General features: G+C 42.6%; 2 protein-coding genes across 4 annotated transcripts in view; one reads left to right on the top strand and one right to left on the bottom strand.

Annotated features, from left to right (window-relative positions):
• Window positions 1-4,597: 4,597 nt before the first annotated feature.
• Window positions 4,598-7,871, top strand: ankrd34c (ankyrin repeat domain 34C). The gene is made up of 2 exons (XM_034085240.2): window positions 4,598-4,862; window positions 5,784-7,871. The coding sequence occupies exon 2, from the start codon at window positions 5,834-5,836 to the stop codon at window positions 7,409-7,411; it is 1,578 nt and encodes a 525-aa protein (XP_033941131.1). The 5' UTR covers window positions 4,598-4,862; window positions 5,784-5,833; the 3' UTR covers window positions 7,412-7,871.
• Window positions 7,872-7,964: 93 nt separating this feature from the next.
• LOC117448115 (retinol dehydrogenase 13-like) overlaps window positions 7,965-21,108 on the bottom strand; it is a 32,672-nt gene continuing 19,528 nt past the window's right edge. Inside the window, exons 1-7 of one of the 3 annotated variants that reach the window (XM_034085245.2) lie at window positions 12,641-12,838; window positions 10,574-10,714; window positions 10,296-10,487; window positions 10,053-10,214; window positions 9,806-9,922; window positions 9,510-9,714; window positions 7,965-8,677 (exon numbers count right to left, since the gene is read on the bottom strand). In XM_034085245.2, coding sequence (XP_033941136.1) covers window positions 8,581-8,677; window positions 9,510-9,714; window positions 9,806-9,922; window positions 10,053-10,214; window positions 10,296-10,487; window positions 10,574-10,685 — 885 coding nt within the window. In that variant the 5' untranslated portion in view covers window positions 10,686-10,714; window positions 12,641-12,838 and the 3' untranslated portion in view covers window positions 7,965-8,580. Of the gene's footprint in view, window positions 8,678-9,509; window positions 9,715-9,805; window positions 9,923-10,052; window positions 10,215-10,295; window positions 10,488-10,573; window positions 10,715-11,458; window positions 11,851-12,640; window positions 12,839-21,108 lie in introns of those variants that run through there. The other 2 variants (XM_034085244.2, XM_034085243.2) reach the window with 2 other exon arrangements.

Below are 21,108 nucleotides of genomic sequence, written 5' to 3'. Positions count from 1 at the left end.
TGGATATATCTTGAGCACTTGATTACTGGCAGGCCGTTCAGGCGCCTGCAATTCCGATATCCAATTAAAGGCTCCACAACAACTCCTAATAAGTGGGGCATGGAGTTGATAAGCAACCAATTCTGAAGCGTCAGGCCCTCTGCTTCATTAGCAGGATGTTGAGCTTAAACAGAAAATTCAACACACAGGACATCAAAGTGCCCACTCTGCAAAATGAGTTGCAAACTCCCTATTAGATATGCACCAATCTCCTAGGATACAGCAGACATACACAATGATCACACAGCAAAATTGTTGTCTGTATAATGCTCTTGAATAATGCTATTGAATAATGCTCTACTCAATTACTGCTCACCAGAAGGGCAGGTGTTGGTTTGCACCGCGAGATGAGAAAGAACAGAAGGAGCGATGAAGGAGGCAGAGGAGGAGTGTAAACAAGACTTCAAGTAGAAAAGAAGTAGCGCTTCTCAATATGAAAACATCAAAGTGTCTGAAAATGTGTTATACTTCATGGGACATAATCATGCGTGGATAGTAGAAAAAATAACTTGCAGCATATGTGAGGGGTAGCAGGTTTTTAAGCTGCACTGAAGGCATTTTTCCCTAAATCTGCCGAGGTAGGAGGGAGGCATGGAGCAGTCCGGTACAAAGCTGCAGCGGGGTTCCTGCCAGTTCATCGCTGTCGCAGCCCACACATTCGCTTGATACAATCGCAGTGACACCAAATGCCATGAGAATGTCAAACTCAGTGTTTAAAGAGACAACCAGCACAGAGGAAGAATCACAAACAAGCACCGCAACAACAAAGGATATATGCTGTGGAAAAATCTACATCTGTGTCGAAATGCAAATAGGGTTGTCAAGATGGGCAGAATAAACAAAGATGTCCCTCATGAGATATTTGTATAAAAACTATTTTGATCTTCATGAATAACAGCAGCAGATTTCTTTTTTAGAAGAAGATTCAGATCAGCCCTTCAAGTTTGACATTTTGGGCAGTACATTTATTTGCTTTCTTGCCAAAAGTTAGATGGGAAGATTAATATTATGCCTGTATCTAGCTGAAAACTCCAGGTTTAAAAAATTGTAAATGGACTGAATTTATAATGTGCTTTTCCAGTCTTGACAAACTCAGTAAAGCGCTTCTTCATAAACAAATTCACAAACAATTGTACAGAATAGAAGCTGCCATTTAAGGTGCCACCTCAGCTCAGGGAAGCTTACATTTACACATCATTGGCCATGTCATCAGGAGCAATTTGGGGTTAAGTATCTTTCCCAAGGATACACCGACAAGTTGAATGTAAAGGCTTGGTAACCAACCACTCTACCAGCTTTAGAGTGAAGCCATTATAATATACAGCAGGATCGACTCCTCAATGCCAACAAATATCCTGTTATATAGAAGTCTATTGGAAAATGACTCCAATTCTTGTTTGATGAATTGCTTTAAATCCTGAGAGGATAATGGTCTCAATCGCTATGGTATCAAGTATTTTTAAATACAGCATGATATTCATTGGAAAATAATTGTCACGATCTGTCTATGTTTTATTTTGTCCTGTCTAGATCTTTCTTTGTTTTCCTGTTTTAGTTTGAAAAGTGTTCACCCCCAGTCTTGTCTGTTGCTTCCTGTCTCTGTGTTCCCTCCTGCCTGATTACCCAATTGTGTTCACCTTGTGCCCCTGTGTTTTCTCCCCCCTCCTCACCTGTGTGTTGTTTGTTTGATTAGTCCTGTGTGCAACTGCATTTAGGTTCTGCTTTTTCTGTTAGTCTTTGTGAGATTCTTGATGTTGCTGGAAGGATTTTGCTCTGAGGGATTTTTACGTTTTGCCTTGCCTTATTTGACTTTGTTGCCTGGCCTAGTTCCGCAATAAAAGTATTTTGGATTTCAACCAATCTTCTGCATTTGGGTCCTGTGTACCTTGCCCTCCAGCCGTGACAATAATGGTCCCATCTTGTGAAATAGACAGAGTATGCATAGAGTATGCATTATGGCGGGGCTACATTGATTTTAACAGGCAGGTGTTTGGTCTTTTAACTTTGAACCATCACATGTGTTCAATTCATGCAAGTTAGTTGAAGCAGCGTTCGAGGGTACTTAGCTCTACCCTCTTCAGTCAAATACCAAAAATGCGGCCCTATGATCCGTATGATTACTATAAAGCATGCCAGAAGCAGCCTCTTTTCACTTTTTATACTAAGCTAGGCTGTTATGGCAGTCAATGCAACTAGTGCTCAGCACAGTCTGGCTGTGTCCCATTCTTCAATGGCCTGTGTTCATCTTTTTGTTATCATGCTTTCATAACTTATTTTCATTCTAGGTTTTGCCCCTTGAACCCCTCTGAAGTCTGAGAGCTTAACACATTGTTTGACTTGTTTAAAACCTGACAACACTTTTGTATTTTGTATTTCTTGACTGTTGAAACACTGACATTGGTTGGGGCTCAACATAATGATTACTGGTTCTGACTACTCGATGATTCATTGCTATCAGACTCTGAATCACTATTAATAATTGTTAAAAACTTTTTACATGAACTTCAAAAGGATCTATAAATATAATCTCCGATCTACAGTAAGACTGTTGAATATAAACCTCCCAATGCAGACTGAAGAAAAGGTTATATTTAGAAAGAAGGGGAGGAAGAGCAGCAGCTGTGATGTAAGATATCTGAAAATGGAAACTGCTCCCAGGGGTGACAGCGCTTATTCTATCCACCTTAATTATTTATTTTCCCTTTAATAGAACGCCGACGACAGCATTTGCAGGGCAAAGATCACGCTGCATGAGGACTGCTGACGTCCTGTTGCTCCCAGTGCTAATGAATGTGTCCAAACCATTGAGCCTTGGCTTTGTCTGTGCCGCCGCGTCCATCATCTCTCTGTGGACAGCAGCTCTGTCCATGATACAGGTAATATCCATCCATCCATCTTCTCCCGCTTATCCGTGGTCGGGTCGCGGGGGTAGCAGTTCCATCAGAGAGCCCCAAACTTCCTTTTCCCTGGCCACATCAACCAGCTCTGACTGGGGGATCCCAAGGCGCTCCCAGGCCAGCGAAGAGATATAATCCCTCCACCTGGTCCTAGGTCTACCCCTTGGTCTCTTCCCAGCTGGACGTGCCTGGAACACCTCCCTAGGGAGGCGCCCAGGTGGCATCCTAAATAGGTGCCCGAAAAAAAAACCTACATTCTACAAAATTATAATAACTGTAGCACATTAGGTTATCTTTAGCCAAAAGCATAGGTACAACCAAACAATCACAGGTAACTTCAGTTCTGCACTTTGAAAGATGTAGCAACAATATTTGACATGTAAAGTATCACAAATATTCATTAAAAATCAAGACTGTTGCTAATTTATATTGCAATGTATCTTGGATAGTAGGAACCCATTATTTTGCCTTGGATGACAACTGTATGTGCTGCTTTATAAAACCACTTTCTCCATGTGCCTGGTAAACAACATATCCCCGGGGGCTGAGAAGGCAATCACAGGTGAGAAATCACTGGCAGCATTGACGACTGCAGTCCTGATACGTCAAGTGTTTGGATGGGTCATGAAGTGATTAGTTCCAGTCTCAGAGGAAAAGAGCAGGGGTCAGAGGACTAATGATTGAACCTGGTGGTGGCCGCTTACATGTGCAAGTGAAAAAAAAAACAGGCACAATCTAAAAAGTATTTGAGTAAATGCCACAAAAGCCTGGCGGTCCACGGTGGAATGTTATGTATCTGATTTACCTGTTCTTTGCAGGGCTGAGAACGTCACTGTTCTCATTAGAAACTGCTTCTGTGCTGTCTCATAGCAACCTAAAAATAGAAATGTCCCTATTAGGCTGTATAGCTGTGATGGCTGCTGCAAGTTTTGGCCTCTTTAATTGTGCAATAAATATATAGGTGTGAAATATTTGTGCTCCATCTCTTCGTTTATTGAGCAGTGAAACAAGCCAATCTGAGACACATTGGTTGGAGATATGCATAAATAAACCCTAATTATTATTGATGTTATATCATATTTATCACTGCTTATAAGAAATCTAACAAGATATCTGGTTTAAGAAGCCCATACGTGTTACATATTGGCATTTCCTTCAGGAAGCAGTGTGATGTGGATCAAGAACAGATTCCTGCTTTGTCATATTTGAGATCAATGATCTTCACTGTGCCCTTTATTACATGGCAGATAGGAAGATTGTCTTTATTCTAACAACTGGCACTGATGTTCCACACTGCAGACAGATTACATTGTATTTATAGAACAGGTTTACAATCTAAGGGATGGATTCACAAAGGTAAAAAAAGTATAAAAGAAGACCCAGCGAAATTGCTTGTTTTCATGTGGGTCCAGCAGTGTCCGCTGCTTTCATTTGAAAATGATCCTTTTGAAAATATTTAAATATAATACACACACGCAGAACATTAACATGTGTTTGTGACCTGCACGTATGAAGATCAGGACATAGGTTTTCATCAGACGCAATTTATTTCGGTCGACTCTGACGTCAAGATAATACACGTTTCATTCAACAAGCAAGAAGTAAGTTATTTATAACCCGCAGCATCTCCAGGTTGTGATCCTTGAGTGCGCAGTGAAAGGAATACTCCCCATTGGACTGATGTAGTGAGCCTGGATCACAAAAGCCACAGCGCTCATGTGCTATGGTGCCACAGAGGGACGGCGCCCTGACACCTAAACCAGGACGCGTACTGTAGATAGAAAGAGTCGCATCTATACAAATAGGGATTTTGCGAAATACGGCAACAAACTTTCTCTTTTGAATGATTGATTTCCCACGATTTTTTCCCTCTTACATGAGAAAGCAATGGGTACTTTGAGCATGGAAAACCTCTCCTCTGAACAGGTAAGACAATTAGCAAAGCAACTTTATGTTTGGTTAATTATCGAACTACAAAATAATGAAAACGAGGCTTCATTAATTCAACTTCAAATGTCGTTATCTTGCGTCGGTGCTTTCTTTTTCTTAGAGGAGGACAGTAAACAAAAAAGATTAACCTTTTCATTACTTAAAATACAATACGATGTGTGTACAATGTTATATTATGTGATTGCATATTTACATAAGGAAACAATTTCAAATGCAGAATTTAACGGACGAACAGACGACCAACAAATTGTGTAATGGAGCGCGTTTCTGTCGCCAAGTTCTCCAAAATGATAACCATGGACATCGACTCTTACGGCTCATATGGTGCCGATATTTGATTTCGCCTCTAGATGCAGATTTTTCTCCCTATCTTAATTGTATACATTGAAAACCACCTAATAGGTGGTTATACAGTCTAATAGGCATTTTTGCAAACAAGGCTGGTGCTTTTGCGCACTTGAGGTTGATAAATGCTTTTAATCGTCGCTTTTATAAATATGAAAACACAAACAATCTCCTGTCTCGACGAAGATAACAATATAAACTTTGATATTTAACATCAACATATCATGATCATCAATCGGTATTTGTTTTTGTGAATCTAACAGGTGCTGCTACCATGGTGTCTCCAGCATTGGCATGATTTTTGGTCATGATTAATTTCACCTTTGTAAAAATATATCTTTTGCACATTACCATCATCTAAATTATTATGTAAAAAATATATTTCCTATATCGAAAACATGTGACAGTAAGTTATATTACAACCCTTGTGTTATAACTGACTGCCACCTGCTGGTAGTGATTATTTAGCAACAACATTAGAGAAACAAAAAATATGAGCCTCAATTTTAAAAGATCTTTGTATGCTGAACTTCTTTGTTGATTTCTTCAAAGGTTTGTGAGCTGTAAGTGCACCATTGAGAAGACCTTTTATTGACTGGGAGATGGCAGATATACTCGAGCTGCGGACAGATGGAAACTCTCTCCTGAAGGCGGTATGGCTCAGGCGCTTGCGACTAACTAGGCTCCTGTTGGAAGGAGGTGCATACATCAACGAGAGCAATGAACGTGGAGAGACGCCCCTCATGGTGGCCTGCATGTCCACACACAGTGACCAGCAGAGTGTGAGCAAGTCAAAGCTTCTGAAATATCTGCTGGACAACCAGGCAGACCCCAACATACAGGACAAAGCTGGCAGGACGGCTCTAATGCATGCCTGCATCAACAAAGCCGGGCATGAGGTGGTGGACCACCTGCTGAGCAATGGAGCTGATCCCAGTCTAGAGGACAGGAGCAAGGCCTCAGCGCTGGTCTATGCTATCAACACAGGTGACAAGGCAACACTAAAGCTGCTCTTGGATGCATGCAAAGCTAAAGGCAAGGAGGTCATCATAATCACCACAGACAAATCCCCGTCTGGCACTCAAACTACCAAGCAGTACCTAAATGTCCCCCCATCACCAGAGCTGGATGAGAGGTCCTCCCTAGAGTACTGCACCTCTCCGTCTGACATTAATGTCACTGCATCTCCCACACCTGAGCAGGAGCAACAAAACACAGTCTTCAGTTTCCAAACCAAGTTAAAAACCTCTAGTTCTGCTTCAAAGCTAGCCAACGGGCCCACGTCTCCAACACGCCGGACTGCAAATCCCAAGCGTGCACGTTTGCCTCAGCTGAAGAGGCTGCAGTCAGAGCCTTGGGGGCTGATCGCTCCCTCAGTCCTGGCCGCAGCAGCCGCCGCCCAAGAGGAGAGCAAGAAAGCCAGCACTGATGAGGATGTTGTCTCAGGGGTGAACGGACTCTCTCTTAGTAAGAGGTCAGTTTTATCTCGACAGAGCAGTGTGGATGGGAAGGACAGCTTGTTCCCGCTGGTGGGCGAACAACCCTGCAAAATGACAACCTCGATATCAGTTCCTCCAACGTCCAAAGTATCATATGAGAGATCTGTAGGCCAGCACCAGCTGCTGGCCCGGCGCAGTACTGTGCCCACAGAGGAGAGCAGCAGCTGCAGCAGTCTGAGAGACACAATGCATATAAGACATCTGGGGAACGACCACTATGACTCAGACTCACAGCTCTACTCAGGCTCTGCCATGTTAGACTCTCCGAAGATCCCAGGGGATCGAAGGAAACTAAACACTTCTCCACTAGCGATTCTGACCAGCTCTAGGGAATCTCTAGAGAGCAACACCAGCCCGTCCTCCCCCAGCGCAGCACGCAGGCGGGTACCTGGCTTCCTGGAGAGGAGAGGCTCAGGCACTCTGCTGCTGGACCACATCTCCCACACCAGGCCCGGACAACTGCCCCCTCTCAACATCAACCCCAACCCTCCCATTCCTGACATTGGGGCGAGTAGCAAGCCCTCCTCACCTCTGGCCACAGGGATTAGATCTATAGCTCCAGTAGCACCAAACACACCAAAGAGAGGCGGCCTCAAGTCCAAGAAGAAACTTGTGAGAAGGCACTCTATGCAAGTGGAGCAGATGAAGCAACTTTCTGATTTTGATGAGCAGGCTCATTAGTTAGTAGTGGTGTTAATGCAGCGCATATTGTTGTTGTAGAAATGTGAACACCATAAATTGTCAGGATGTACATCCATATGTTCAGCTGTGTAGACTCACAGCCATCTAGATGTTGAATAATGTATAATTTATTTAATATATATATACATACATATATATTGAAACTGAGCAATATAGATAGACTTCCTCCCTGTGTTAAACCCAACCTGAAGGATTATTATCTTTTGACACAGCATCTGCTGTATATGTATTACAGTTTTGAATGTAAATGCCAAGTAACGGTACTATTCCTCTGAACTAGCTCTCTTACAGAATAATGTACTGCGTAGGGAACATACAGGGTCCACTTTGTAGCCAGCAGGCCACTTGGGTGCAAATTGTGCATATGTAATTAGCACCATTAATGGGCTTTCTTTTTAAAAGAAAATTGTGATGCACTTGTCTGAGATGTAGCTTTGAGTAAGATGAAATGTGACTGTTTGTAGCAAATTTGTAAAAAGTGCCTTTCAGATAAATAAACCTAAAAAAAAGAAATGGACATATACATTTAATGTATTAGGAGCATTTTGAATTCATGATGATGTAACCAAAATGTGTTTTATTTCAATATTGTTGGTCTCATATGGAACACTACAAAGAATATACGTGATGTGTATGAATGAAAAACATGCCTTAAGAAACAGGTACAACCATGGGCTATGTATAACAGCACTTTATTGCCCAGGAGAAAAAAGGTTGCTATTAACAGTGTTACAAACCTTCAAGTACACGTAATCCTTATATGATTAAATCAAGTAACATTAAATGACATTCAACCCCTCAGTCAACACAGACATTGTTGAATTTTGTCACTTTAAATGTCATTTCACGCTAATGGCAATCAAAACTAAAGATCATACAGCTTCCATGTTACTTAACTGTGAAGCATTGCTTCTGTTTAACTGAAATCCATAGTATTTTTGCAAGTAGTTTGTTGAATATTCTGAATAAATGTCTATCTCTTGTGAATGCTGTCTGTTTACTTATTTGTCACGTTAAGTAGGAGCTCAGCTGATAGTGGCCACACAGACGCTCATTAGAGAGAGCATCAGTCCGTCCTCAGGCCACTCGTTAGTCCTTTGGTACTATGAAGATGATGATGAGGATGAGCATCATCGATGTCACCGTGATTATGTCCGGCTAACCATAGCCGCACTCAGATCCCACAGCTTCTTGGCAGCTTCATCATCCAGGCCCTGGGGGGCGGCGGTTTTAGGGGCGCAGTCGCTGTAATCAGTGAACAATTCACTGTTAGACATGTGACGTGGTCCATTTCCACAATGCTGATTTACTCACAAGTAAGAATGCTCATGATGAATAAGAATTGGTTTGTGGTAATTTGATTTATGGTTATTTAGTTTGGTATTATTCACTGAATTGATAATGGCCTTTAGTTGAGTCCTGTTTTTTGACCGATCTTGGGTCCTTTTTTATACAACAATTATAATTTAAATTGACAACTGTGATGTAGTTGAAAGTGGTCACTAATTATGACCCGCCACTGCAGCCCCCACTCAGCTCTATGGATCATTTTAATCTATTTTAAATCAATCTCTTCTCTGCAGCAGGCAGATATTTTCTGTAAAAAAGCTCTGATAAGCACACTGTATTATACCTGGCCATCAACAAAAGCCAGATATTTCCCTCATGACTCAGTTGGAGAGCAAAAAAGAGCGTCAATTATCGGGCGGCAAGGAACATGAAACCCAAATGAATACAATTGTGTCTGTTTGATAAATAGATAATTGTTTGCTAGCACATTGGGCCCATCACTTATTTGCCAGTGTATCTTATAAAATAGAAGATAGCTGTAGCAGAAGACAACCACGACTGCATTTCCTATGTTGATTCAGAGTGTATTATGCAGACATAAGCCAAAAGAATAGTTAATGACCCAACCTATGTTATAAACTTGGAGTATTCGCTACTGCTGTCGATGTCTCCTTTGTATGTTAAGTGTTAAAAATACTCAAAAATACAATGAAGTTCCCATTGAATCTTGTATTGAACGTGGCTGTCTCACTTCTAATAATGAAGCTACTGATTCACAATGACTGACCTGTAGTAGAGTCCACTTTCATTCTGCAGGCTTTCCTCCACAGCGCAGTAGATGGTGGTCTGAGCGCCTTCTGTTGGAGACTTGATGAGGAACATGAATGGTGTGAATAGAACTTTCTTCCACAGGGGCATTTCGGGCCACATGTGTCGGCCGAGCTCTGTACGGATGACCCCAGGGTGCAGGCTGTAACTCGTTACTCCGGTCCCTGCAAAATGATAAGACGTGTCATTCACACAATCTAGGAGTCTATTAAAAACTGCATAATGTTTGGTGTACATTTAATGTAATGTTAATACCTTTCAAATTGTTAGCCAGCTCCTTTGTAAAGAGGACATTAGCTAGTTTACTTTGAGAATAGCTTTCCCAAGGGTGGTATTTTTTCTCCAGATTTATGTCATCAAAATAGATTTGACCTGTTGAGCGAAAGCAGTATTCACAGAGGAATAATTTAATATAAAATATTAATGAAGGGACAACATTTGTGAGAGAATAAAAGTCTCTCTACATCTCTTGAAGTGAACTAAAAGAAGAGAAAAGTGGCACCTTTTTCATGAGCTAAACTGGAGACATTGACAATGCGACTCGGGGACGACTTCTCCAGGAGATCCAACAGGCAGTTTGTTAAAAGGAAGTGGCCCAGGTGGTTCACACCAAACTGCATTTCAAAGCCGTCTTCAGTCTTCCATTCTGGGCAGCTCACAATACCTAAAATAAAATAAAAATGTAAGACAGATGTGCAAATGTGTTATATCACACCATCAGAGGTGAGAAGTGATTTATATCTACCTGCATTATTGATGAGTACATCCAGCCTTTCTTCATTATCTAGAACGTCTTTGGCTAGTTGTCGCACTGACTCCAGAGACGCCAAGTCCAACTTTCTAACAACAACTTGGTCGTTTCCACTCCTCTTCATCACCTCTGCTGCAGCTTTATTGGCTCTGTCCATGTCTCTGCAGGCCAGAATGACTCTTGCGCCTGCAATGCAGCAGCAAATCTTGTTAGTTTTCAAATGAAATGAAATGCTTAAATGCGACAACATAAAAACTGGATAAGCCACAAACCCCTTCTAGCCAGGTCTACAGCGGTTTCTTTGCCAATCCCAGTGTCACCTCCGGTGATAAGGACGGTCTTTCCTTCCAGTGAGGCTTTACTGCGACAAACTCCACCTGCCATCCATTTCTTCACACCAAAGAGTCCTACTCCTGTTGGAAAAGTTAGTTAAAATACGTCTCCATCATTGATAACTGACACTTCACTGATTTGCAGTTATATTTATATATTCGCAAATAAAAAAAAATTAAATAAAAAAATACTGGCACATATTTTGTCAATCAGTTAATGGTTTTCAAGCAAATACACTATAAATTGGCTCGAGAAAATGATTGAAGACACAATAATATACTGTTTTTTTATCACAGTAAATAGGGTTTCATCAGGAATGTCTTTTATGTACCTTAATTGCTGTAAAATAGGCTCAATATTCATACATCCCTTTATTATTATCATAGCTCCCATCAGGGGACCATTTAGACAACAATAGAGGCAATAATCCATCATTCATTTGTATAACTAAAATGAAGGCTCACACCATTTACTCAAACCATGGGTTAGTAAATATGTAATGATTTTGTAGCTGTGGTCCTATGCAGCAATTACAGAACAACAGAGCAAACATTGGGACTTGTTAAACCATTTTCAAAAGCTATTTTAAATAGCGAAACTTTTAGCATTATACATTTGTTGCAAAACACGTCAGTCCTCTAAGCATGCAATCACATGTAGTTTCATGAATTCAACCAGTAAACACTTTCAGTTTTTGCAGGACCACCGTCTCTCAACTGAATGATTAAAGACTGCACTGTATATTATCAGGCATAAGCACCGTAAAGTGTACACACTAGACTCACTAAAGATGTTAGTTGTTGTTTCTTCCGAAAAAGTATTACCTGTTACTGTGATCATAGCAATAGTTTTAGGATACTGGAAAACAAACGATTTTATCGCTGTAAAGTTCTGCATTGTCGTGTTAATCCTGACCCTGTTATACACGTAAATTAAACCGTCTCCAATGTATTTCAGTTAAAACCATAGACTGTATGGTTAAAACACGGTCCCTTTTGAATGAGCTACAAAAGTCGGAAACGAGGGAAACATTTGCTGCAGCTAAACAGCTACATAACAATAGAGGTTTCTCAATCCTCAAATTTCCCCTCCTCGATTCCCCTCCTCGAGACTTGGTGCCGCCCACAGGAGATGCGAGCGGAGGACTGAGGAGGGGAACCAAGGAGAGAGGAGGGGAAGCAGCAGGCGGTTAGAGAAATGAGAACTCCTCTCCTCTGAGCGGTCATTTTAAAGAGACGTCCATTAATGATGACAGGAGGCACAGCAGCCCTGTCACTACCCGGGCTGCAGTCGGATAGTTTAAAAATCAGCTCCTAAGTTCTAACCCTATCGTCTATTCCTTGAGCTCTGAGTGAAACGTCACGGGGTTAATGGATAGTGGATAGGAGAATTCAAAAGGACTTAGGAGAAGAGACTGCGGTACTTTAGAGAATCCGAATGCACTTTCACTATCCGACGTGTTTATGATGCGCCAGCGGACGTCATTGTGTGCGTCTGCTGCTGTGGGGAAACTATGGAAACCACAGTTTTCTATACAGTGGACTACAACATGGATGTTTAATAAGAACGAGGGACTACTGTAAACTCATCTAGAGACTCTGCACCGTGCTCTGATGCTGCTGCTTTGCTTTATGAACGTGGACAACAGAGAAACATATTCTTCATGACCAAAGTTGGAATTGAAATATAAAAGGAAAGTGAAACTTATGCTCGTCACCCTCTCCCTCCGGTCTACATTAATACAAATGATCCCAATACGTATGATTGTATGAACTAAAGATCTTAAAATCAATACAAATGTATTTATTATAAACATAGTCCTTAACATCTATCACTGTGTATATCACCATTCAAACATCTTTTAAAAGTTGAACAAACCCCACACAGCTCAGTAAAGACTGAAATGTTGACTTTATTTGATAATTTCAGTGAAAACTAACGTTCATATTTCTCTTTTTGATTATAATACTGATGAACGTTCAAAACAAAGAACTTTGGCAACTTACCACCTATGTTTTAAAATGCTTAATAAGTTGAGTGACGGCAAATGCTGCGGCTGCAAGGCATTGTGGGGCAGCATTTTCGCTTCTCCTGTCGGTTAGGGAGGTCCAGTGGTTCCTAAGCTAAAGGAGGTTATAAAGGAAGTTTGAAACCTCCTTTCCTATCATTCTCATCATTCTAGAGAATTCGAACGGCACTTATCATGGCTGCCACTGAGGGACTTCCGGGTCATTTCACTCCTTTAGGAAGGTTCCTAAGCTAAATGGACTATTCGACTTCAGCCCCGATCTGTAGCTCTAACCGATCTGCAGTGCGCATGTGTGAGATGGACCGCCATATTTGACAACTCCGTACGGCAACCCAAGAAGGACACTTAACACAGTGGCTTTTGGGAAAGCTCAAAAAGAAAACTCGAGAGGGATGAGTTATTGTTATTACAACGTGACTTCACTATTATTTAACAACTCTTTTTATTGGGTTATTTTATTTGGGGTGAAGTACATTGTCAGAATAAGTGAGAAATGGATTTAACTTCTGTTAGACAGCTATCATACTGAATACATATTTACTGTGAATGTGTGCAAAAATGTATGGCATATAGCTGTCTAACATAAGTTAAATTCATTTCTCACTTGTTCTGACAATGTACTTAACCCCAAATAAAAGAACACAATAAAAAGAGTTGTTAAATAATAGTGAAGTCACGTTGTAATAACAATAACTCATCTCTCTCGTTTTCCTTTTGAGCTTTGCCAAAAGCTACTGTGTCAATGTTGTCCTACTTGGGCTCCCGTCCGAAGTTGTCCAATATGGCGGACCATCTCGCACATGCGCACTGCAGATCGGGCAGAGCTGCAGATCGGGTTGTGACAAGCCCTTTGTCTGATGGACAGATGTGTTCATGATGACTTATATATTTACTTTTAATTCATTCACAGTGCGGTATAACGAGACAATAACAGGCTACAGATGCGGACATATACACGCACATATATTTATATAAATATATACAATTTCAGAATCAAACAAGTATGAGAGCACTCTCATAATAACGTAACACAATTCTTTCACACACAGTGACGTCACGAGCTACCCACAATGCAACGCGCGCCATAGATATATTTATAAATCCGCCATTTTCCTGGAGGTGCCAATATCCTGGAGGTGCTAATGTAAACAGCTAGCTAACGTAGCCAGGCAGAGCGCACTAGTTTTTTTTTCTGAATTAACAACCGAAGAAATCGCTGCATGTCTTCGGATTACATCTCTGGACTGGAGGGGTGTGCTCTAGGTCGTTACCAGCGTAAACTAGAGCTGTGTGGGTTGTCGGATTGCCCTTACAGACTGCCTGCAGATGTATGGAAAAACGACTCTCGAAAGTGGCCTTCGGTCGATTTTGGCTGCATCTACGTCTATCTTCTGGAAACACCAGGTGAATACCCCACTTGTCAAAATAATATTATCATGCCATTGCTTCATGTGGTATTTTAGAGTTGACTATATTGATTAAGGCAATAGACTATGATATTCTGCTTGCACCTCGCGTGAAATGGCGCATTCCGGAAGTACGGTGTCGCCCTCGGCCCAAAACCCGTGTGTGTGTGTGAAAGAATCAGAGACTGGATATATCCCCCCCCCCCCCCTCTCTCTCTGGTCGCTGAAATGGGGAATTGAAATTACGGGCCAAAAGTTGTACAAGTAGCCTAATAAAAGTAAGCATAGGACATCCAACCAACTGAGACCCATCTGTCCGCCGCATCTACGCACTGTACAACACACACCGACTACTCCTAAAGCATAATCAGGCTACAGCCGTTGTGTATTTTATTATGTGAAGCACTAAATGGTCTTAGAAAAATATCGACTCTTTGTTTGTAGATATCTACTAAACTACAGCATACAAATACAGAAAGTAATGTAGGCCTGTTATACTGAGTGATATATATTTTACATACTGCTCTGCTTTCTGCACGGACCTCACAGCTGTTCTTCTCACTATAAACATCGCGTTGCGATGAAAGCAGAATATAATATCCAAGGGATGCATGCAGAGCTGTCATTGGCTGAGATAAGTCCGGCCTTGCGTCACGCCTCCACCGTTCCCGGAAATGCATCCGTGGAGGAGCCGTGGAGGATGCATCAGTGTCTCCTCGGTTAGAGCTCCTCGATGCTCGATGCTCGGTCCTCGAAGTGCATTTAGAGAAATTAGATGTCCTTCAACATGGCGCGCTGAAATTCATTTCCGGGTGACCGAGGAGTCGAGGAGGGGAAATTTGAGTATTGAGAAACCTCTATTGTCTTCCTGCAGGAAGTCCCGCCCACCGTCATCCTGTGGAATACTATTGGTTATTCATCTGTTATCTTTAAAGAAGATATTTTATACAGTTTAAAAAAAAAATGGCGATACTACATTTAACAATTTACTAGTACAGTGTGCAATTTCTATAATAAAAATAACAAATAAAAAGTAATGTTTTTATTATTATTATTACAACTATTAATTGGAACAGTTATAACAACACTATTATTGTTGTGTTTATTATTTAATATTGCTATTATTAAGAGTTTTGAAGATTGAGCAGAAGTTAAAATTATAATAAACTATATTTAAAACAATGTGTTTTTACATCTTTAAAGCACAAATGATGTTGCTTTCTTCATGACTTCACATTTTGGATCAAGAACTATACCGAAAGCAGATTCACTGCGAATCTTTGTTTTGTTTCCTGTCTTTGAACCATATAAACTAATTTGTCAGGCACAATATGTATAGATGCTTTATTTCATTTTATTTAATCGTTTATTTGGCAGGGACAATGCACAGTGATGAACACTTAAAACATTAAAACATAACGCTAATTTCCATCCGCAGTCCCTCACATAAAACATTTAAGAAAATTACATTTTACAAACATAGCAAAAACAAAATACATGATATGCAAAAAGTGCAAAAGAGCAAGAGCAGCATACATAAGTATTAATGACATGGTAATACAATATAGCAGCAACGACATATTAAGTGCAAGGGAAGATACAAGTGCTACATAAAGTGCAAGAGGAGATACCCCTGTGTTAAAGTGCATTTAGCGGTGATTGCACGTCTGTTGGTTTCTCAACCATTCTTTGAGTTGACCTTTAAAACTATTGAGAGTGGGACAATCCTGTATCTCAGTTGGGAGGCTATTCCACAATGAGCTGCCTTTAATGGAGAGGACATTTTGTCCAAAAGTGGTCCGTCTACGGTGGACCACACAGTCTCCTCTGTTTTCTAACCTAGTGCAGCATCCAGTGTGTTTTTTGTGGATAAATTCCCCTAAGGGAGGGGGGGCCAGTCCATGTAAACATTTATAAAAAAAACACATACTTTTAAAAGACTTAAAATTGTCAAAACTTAAGATATTGTGTTTTTCAAGGATGGTACAGTGGTGGTATGAATTTGGCTTTCTGTCAAAAACCTTGAGAGCTCTCTTGTACAGCCGTTCCATTTGTTAGGAACCTTAAAGACACTTGGACTCAAACGCACAACTCAAAAGAAAGTTTGTTCAAAAATAGTCTTTACTTTGGAAAAGTATAAAGTTCAAACAAAACATCACTCCTAAGAGGCAAAACATAGCAAAGCAAATTACGAACTAAATAAACTTGACTATGGTCGCAAAATACAATAATCTCTGGGCCAGACAAGCTGGCTCTCTAAATGGCACAAGGCACAAGACGAACTGGCACAGGACAAAGGGAGACAGGACTATTTATACATGAGGTAAGGGGGAACAGGTGGAAACAATCAGGGGCGGGGCAGACACTGACGATGGCGGGAAAACACACAAAGGGAGAAGTAAAGGGACCTGAAATGAGACCAGAGGTAAGTACAAAATAAAACAGGAAGTGCAATGACATGACTAGACAGGTGAACAAAAATACTTTACTAAACATAAATCTAACCTGGGCTATGAACTAAACGTAAAACAATAACATGAACCTGATTAACATGACATGAACAATTTAGCAGACATGACGGGATGTTACAGTACCCCCCCCTCTAGGGACGGCTCCTGACGTCCCAGGAACTTCTGGGTGATCCCGATCAAAATCTTTAATCATGGCCGGATCAACAATGAAACTCGCTGGGATCCATGTTCTCTCTTCTAGACCGTACCCATCCCAGTCCACAAGGAACTGTCTTCCTCGCCCTCGCTTACGAACTGCCAGCAGTCTCTTTACAGCGTAGACGGGGCCTCCTTCTACCATCTGGGGGGGTGGAGGGGGTTTAGAGGCGGGTACCAATGAGCTCTCCCTGACCGGCTTGATCTTGCCGACATGAAACGTTGGATGGACCTTTAATGACCTGGGTAGACGTAACTGCACAGACACCGGGTTTATGATCTTCGATATCGGGAATGGACCAACAAACCTTGGCGCTAGCTTTCTCAACATGACGTGGAGGGGTAAGTTCTTGGTAGCTAACCAAACTCTTTGTCCAGGCCGATACAGTGGAGCAGGTCTCCGGTGTCGATCCACCACCTCCTTCATCCGGCTGGCACTGCGCAAGAGAGCCCGACGAGCACTGGCCCAGATCCGGCGGAACCGACGGACCATAGCGTGAGCTGATGGGACCATGACCTCGGCCTCATTGGCAGGGAACAGAGGTGGTTGGTAGCCGTGCACACACTGAAACGGTGTGAGTCCTGTTGCGGAAGTGGGCGTACTCCACCCACATCAGGTGCTTGCTCCAGGATGCCTGGTTCTGGGAGACCAGGCAGCGCAAACAGGTCTCTAGCTCCTGGTTAATGCGCTCTGACTGGCCATTCGACTGGGGGTGATATCCTGAGGAAAGACTCACGGTGGCTCCAAGGAGATGGCAGAACTCCTTCCAGAAACGGGAAATGAACTGTGGGCCCCGGTCTGACACAATGTCCCTGGGAAAACCATGAATGCGAAAGACATGACGTAACATGACCTCTGCTGTTTCCTTGGCAGAGGGAAGCTTGGATAGTGCAATAAAATGTGCCATTTTACTAAATCTGTCCACCACCGTCAAGACGGTGGTGTTACCTTCTGATATCGGTAGTTCGGTGACAAAGTCCATCGAGATGTGGGACCATGGCCGATGCGGAACAGGAAGTGGCTGCAGCAACCCCATCTGTGCTTCAGTGGAGGTCTTGTTCCTGGCACAGACAGTGCAGGCCGCAACATATTCTGCCACCTGCTTCCTCATAGCCTGCCACCAGAAACGTTGCTTGATCATGAAGGTTGTGCGTTTCACTCCAGGATGACAGGTGAGCATAGACGTGTGAGCCCAGTGTATTACCTGTGATCGAACGGAAACAGGGACAAACAACCTATTTCGTGGGCAACCCCTAGGTGCCGGGGTCTCACCATTTGCCTGCTTCACCACTGATTCTATTGGCCATGAAACTGTTCCAACCACACGGTTAGGTGGAAGGATGCTCTCGGGCTCTTTGGCAACAGGTTCAGGATCGTACAAACGTGACAATACATCAGGTTTAACATTCTGTGTGCCTGGTCTGTATGACAATACAAAATGAAACCGATTAAAAAACAATGACCATCTAGCCTGGCGTGAGTTCAGTCTTTTGGAGTTCTTAATGTATTCCAGGTTTTTATGGTCAGTCCAAACTAGAAATGGTTGCTCAGCCCCCTCCAACCAATGACGCCATTCCTCCAAAGCTGTTTTAACTGCTAAAAGCTCCTTATTCCCCACATCATAGTTCCTTTCTGCAGTTGTCAACTTACGTGAAAGGAACGCACATGGGTGTAGCTTGTTGTCCTGGACAGATCTTTGGGACAGCACCGCCCCAATGCCATCGTTGGAGGCATCCACCTCCACGATAAATTGTCTCCATGGGTCGGCCACTGTGAGGATTGGGGCAGTCGTGAACAGTTTCTTGAGCTTCTGGAAAGCTTCATCCGCCTGTATATTCCACTTGAACATGACATGGGGAGAGGTTAAAGCATGTAAAGGTGCTGCAATGCCACTAAAGTTTCTTATAAACCTCCTGTAGAAGTTTGCAAAGCCTAAAAATTGTTGCACCTTTTTCCTGTTGGTGGGAGATGGCCAATTGGCCACTGCACTGACCTTCTCTGGATCCATCTGGATTTGATTGGCCGAGATGATGTACCCCAGGAAGGAGACTGTCTTGACGTGAAACTCACACTTTTCAGCCTTGCAGTAGAGTTGATTCTCCATCAGGCTTTGCAGTACCTGGCGGACATGATGGGTGTGGGTCTCCTCATCGGGTGAGAAGATCAAGATGTCATCGAGATAAACGAATACAAACTTGTTGAGATAATCCCTCAGCACATCGTTGACAAATGACTGAAAAACTGCCGGAGCATTGCATAATCCAAATGGCATGACTAGGTACTCGTAGTGACCACTGGGAGTGTTAAAACCGGTCTTCCACTCATCCCCCTCTCGTATCCTAATGAGATGGTAAGTGTTTCTCAAGTCCAGTTTGGTGAATAGTTTTGCATCCTGCAAAAGTTCAAAGGCTGAAGACATCAGAGGGAGTGGGTATCTATTTTTAACTGTTATTTCATTAAGGGGACTATAGTCAATGCATGGACAGAGGGTACCATCTTTCTTATCGACGAAGAAAAACCCAGCGGCCGCTGGGGAGGAGGATGGTCTGATGAGTCCAGTTTTTAGAGAGGAGTCAATATAGGACTTCATAGCCTCCCTTTCCGGTGCAGAGAGAGAGTAAAGTCTCCTTTTAGGGATCTGAGAACCAGCCAACAGGTTAATGGGACAGTCATAAGGTCGATGGGGAGGTAGGGACATGGCCCTAGTTTTGTTAAATGCTTCCTTTAAGTCCTGGTAACACAAGGACACTTTAGTCAGGTCGGGATAATCCGAAATGGAGTCAGGCTTATGAGTGTGTTTGTCTTGTTCCTTTTCAGGTTCTGTGGAGAACCTAGGAAGGTCTGAACAGGTCAGCCTACAGCCTGGGCCCCATTCCTTAACCCTCCCTGATCGCCAGTCAATGATCGGATTATGTTTGATCAGCCATGGATAACCCAAAATCAATGGGTGTATTGCAGAGTGAAATAACTGGAATTTCATTTCCTCTATGTGTGTATTGTCAATGGTTATTTGGACAGGTTCAGATACATGGGTTATTTTAAATAATAACTTGCCACCTAAGGCACTGGCAGTAACAGGGGAAGTCAACGGAACAGTCTTGATGCATAGTCTCTTTGCCAAACTCCAGTCCATCAGACTTTCGTCGGCACCTGAATCGACTAATGTCCCCACAGTAATGTCTTGGTCACGCACTTGAATATGTACCATGGTCAATGAACGTGGAGGGAAATCAGTTGCAGAGAATTGGCTCACCAGCTGCATGGGTTCCTCCGGTGCAGCCGAGGGCGCTGGTTCCTTGGGCGAGGCTGAGGAAGGTGGACTGGAGCTCCATGGGTGTCGAAAGGCAGGTGAGTGCCCCATGTGGCTCGGAGGTCGTGCACTGGTTCTGATTCTCTCCTTCTGCCTTTCATGAAGACTATTATCAATGCGAATTGACATGGCAATGATGGAATCAAGATCTGTGGGTAGTTCATGGGGTGCCAACTGGTCCTTTATAGAGTCTTGTAGACCATTCATGAAGGCATCAATTAAAGCAGGGGTGTTCCACCCACTGTCTGCTGCTAGAGTACGAAAATCTATTGCATAGTCTGTCACTCTCTGTTGTCCCCGTTTGATCTGCATAATGACTCGTGAGGCTTCTCTGGAAGGTGATGAGTGATCAAACACACGGCTTAGGGTCTGGGTAAAGATGTTCAGTGACTGACATATGGGCGAGTTTCTTGACCACTCGGCTGTAGCCCAAGCAGCGGCTCTACCAGACATGTGGGACAACATAAAAGCTACCTTAGCTTGGTCCGAAACAAAGGCAGCAGGGTTATGAGCAAAATGTAGTTCACACTGTACCAGAAAGGGTCGACAGTTACCAGAGTCCCCAGAAAACCTCTCCGGAGGAGCCAGGCGAAGCGTCGATCCAGGTGGGGTGGTGTGATCCGAAGCAACAGACGGTGGACCTGGCATTGCTGGAGTAGGTGCAGAGGAACCGGCTTTGAGGGGTGAGAGAACTTGCTGCATTTGAAGTGCCAGGTGATTTACTTGGTTGGTTACAGCTGTTTGGAATTCATCCTGACGATCCGTGAGACCAATCATTCCTTGGTTGATGGAAGACAGCTGTTCAGCATGGAGGGTTAGCTTAGCATCCTGCGCTAACACATCGGCCTTGAAGGAACCGGAGTCGGCTGAGTCAATTTTTTGGCCAGTTCGTTCTGTTAGGAACCTTACAGACACTTGGACTCAAACGCACGACTCAAAAGAAAGTTTGTTCAAAAATAGTCTTTACTTTGGAAAAGTATAAAGTTCAAACAAAACATCACTCCTAAGAGGCAAAACATAGCAAAGCAAATTACGAACTAAATAAACTTGACTATGGTCGCA

The sequence above is a fragment of the Pseudochaenichthys georgianus genome, chromosome 6, assembly GCF_902827115.2.
Source record: "Pseudochaenichthys georgianus chromosome 6, fPseGeo1.2, whole genome shotgun sequence".
In the NCBI taxonomy this organism is placed as follows: domain Eukaryota; kingdom Metazoa; phylum Chordata; class Actinopteri; order Perciformes; family Channichthyidae; genus Pseudochaenichthys; species Pseudochaenichthys georgianus.
This window is presented reverse-complemented; position numbering and strand designations above follow the sequence as displayed.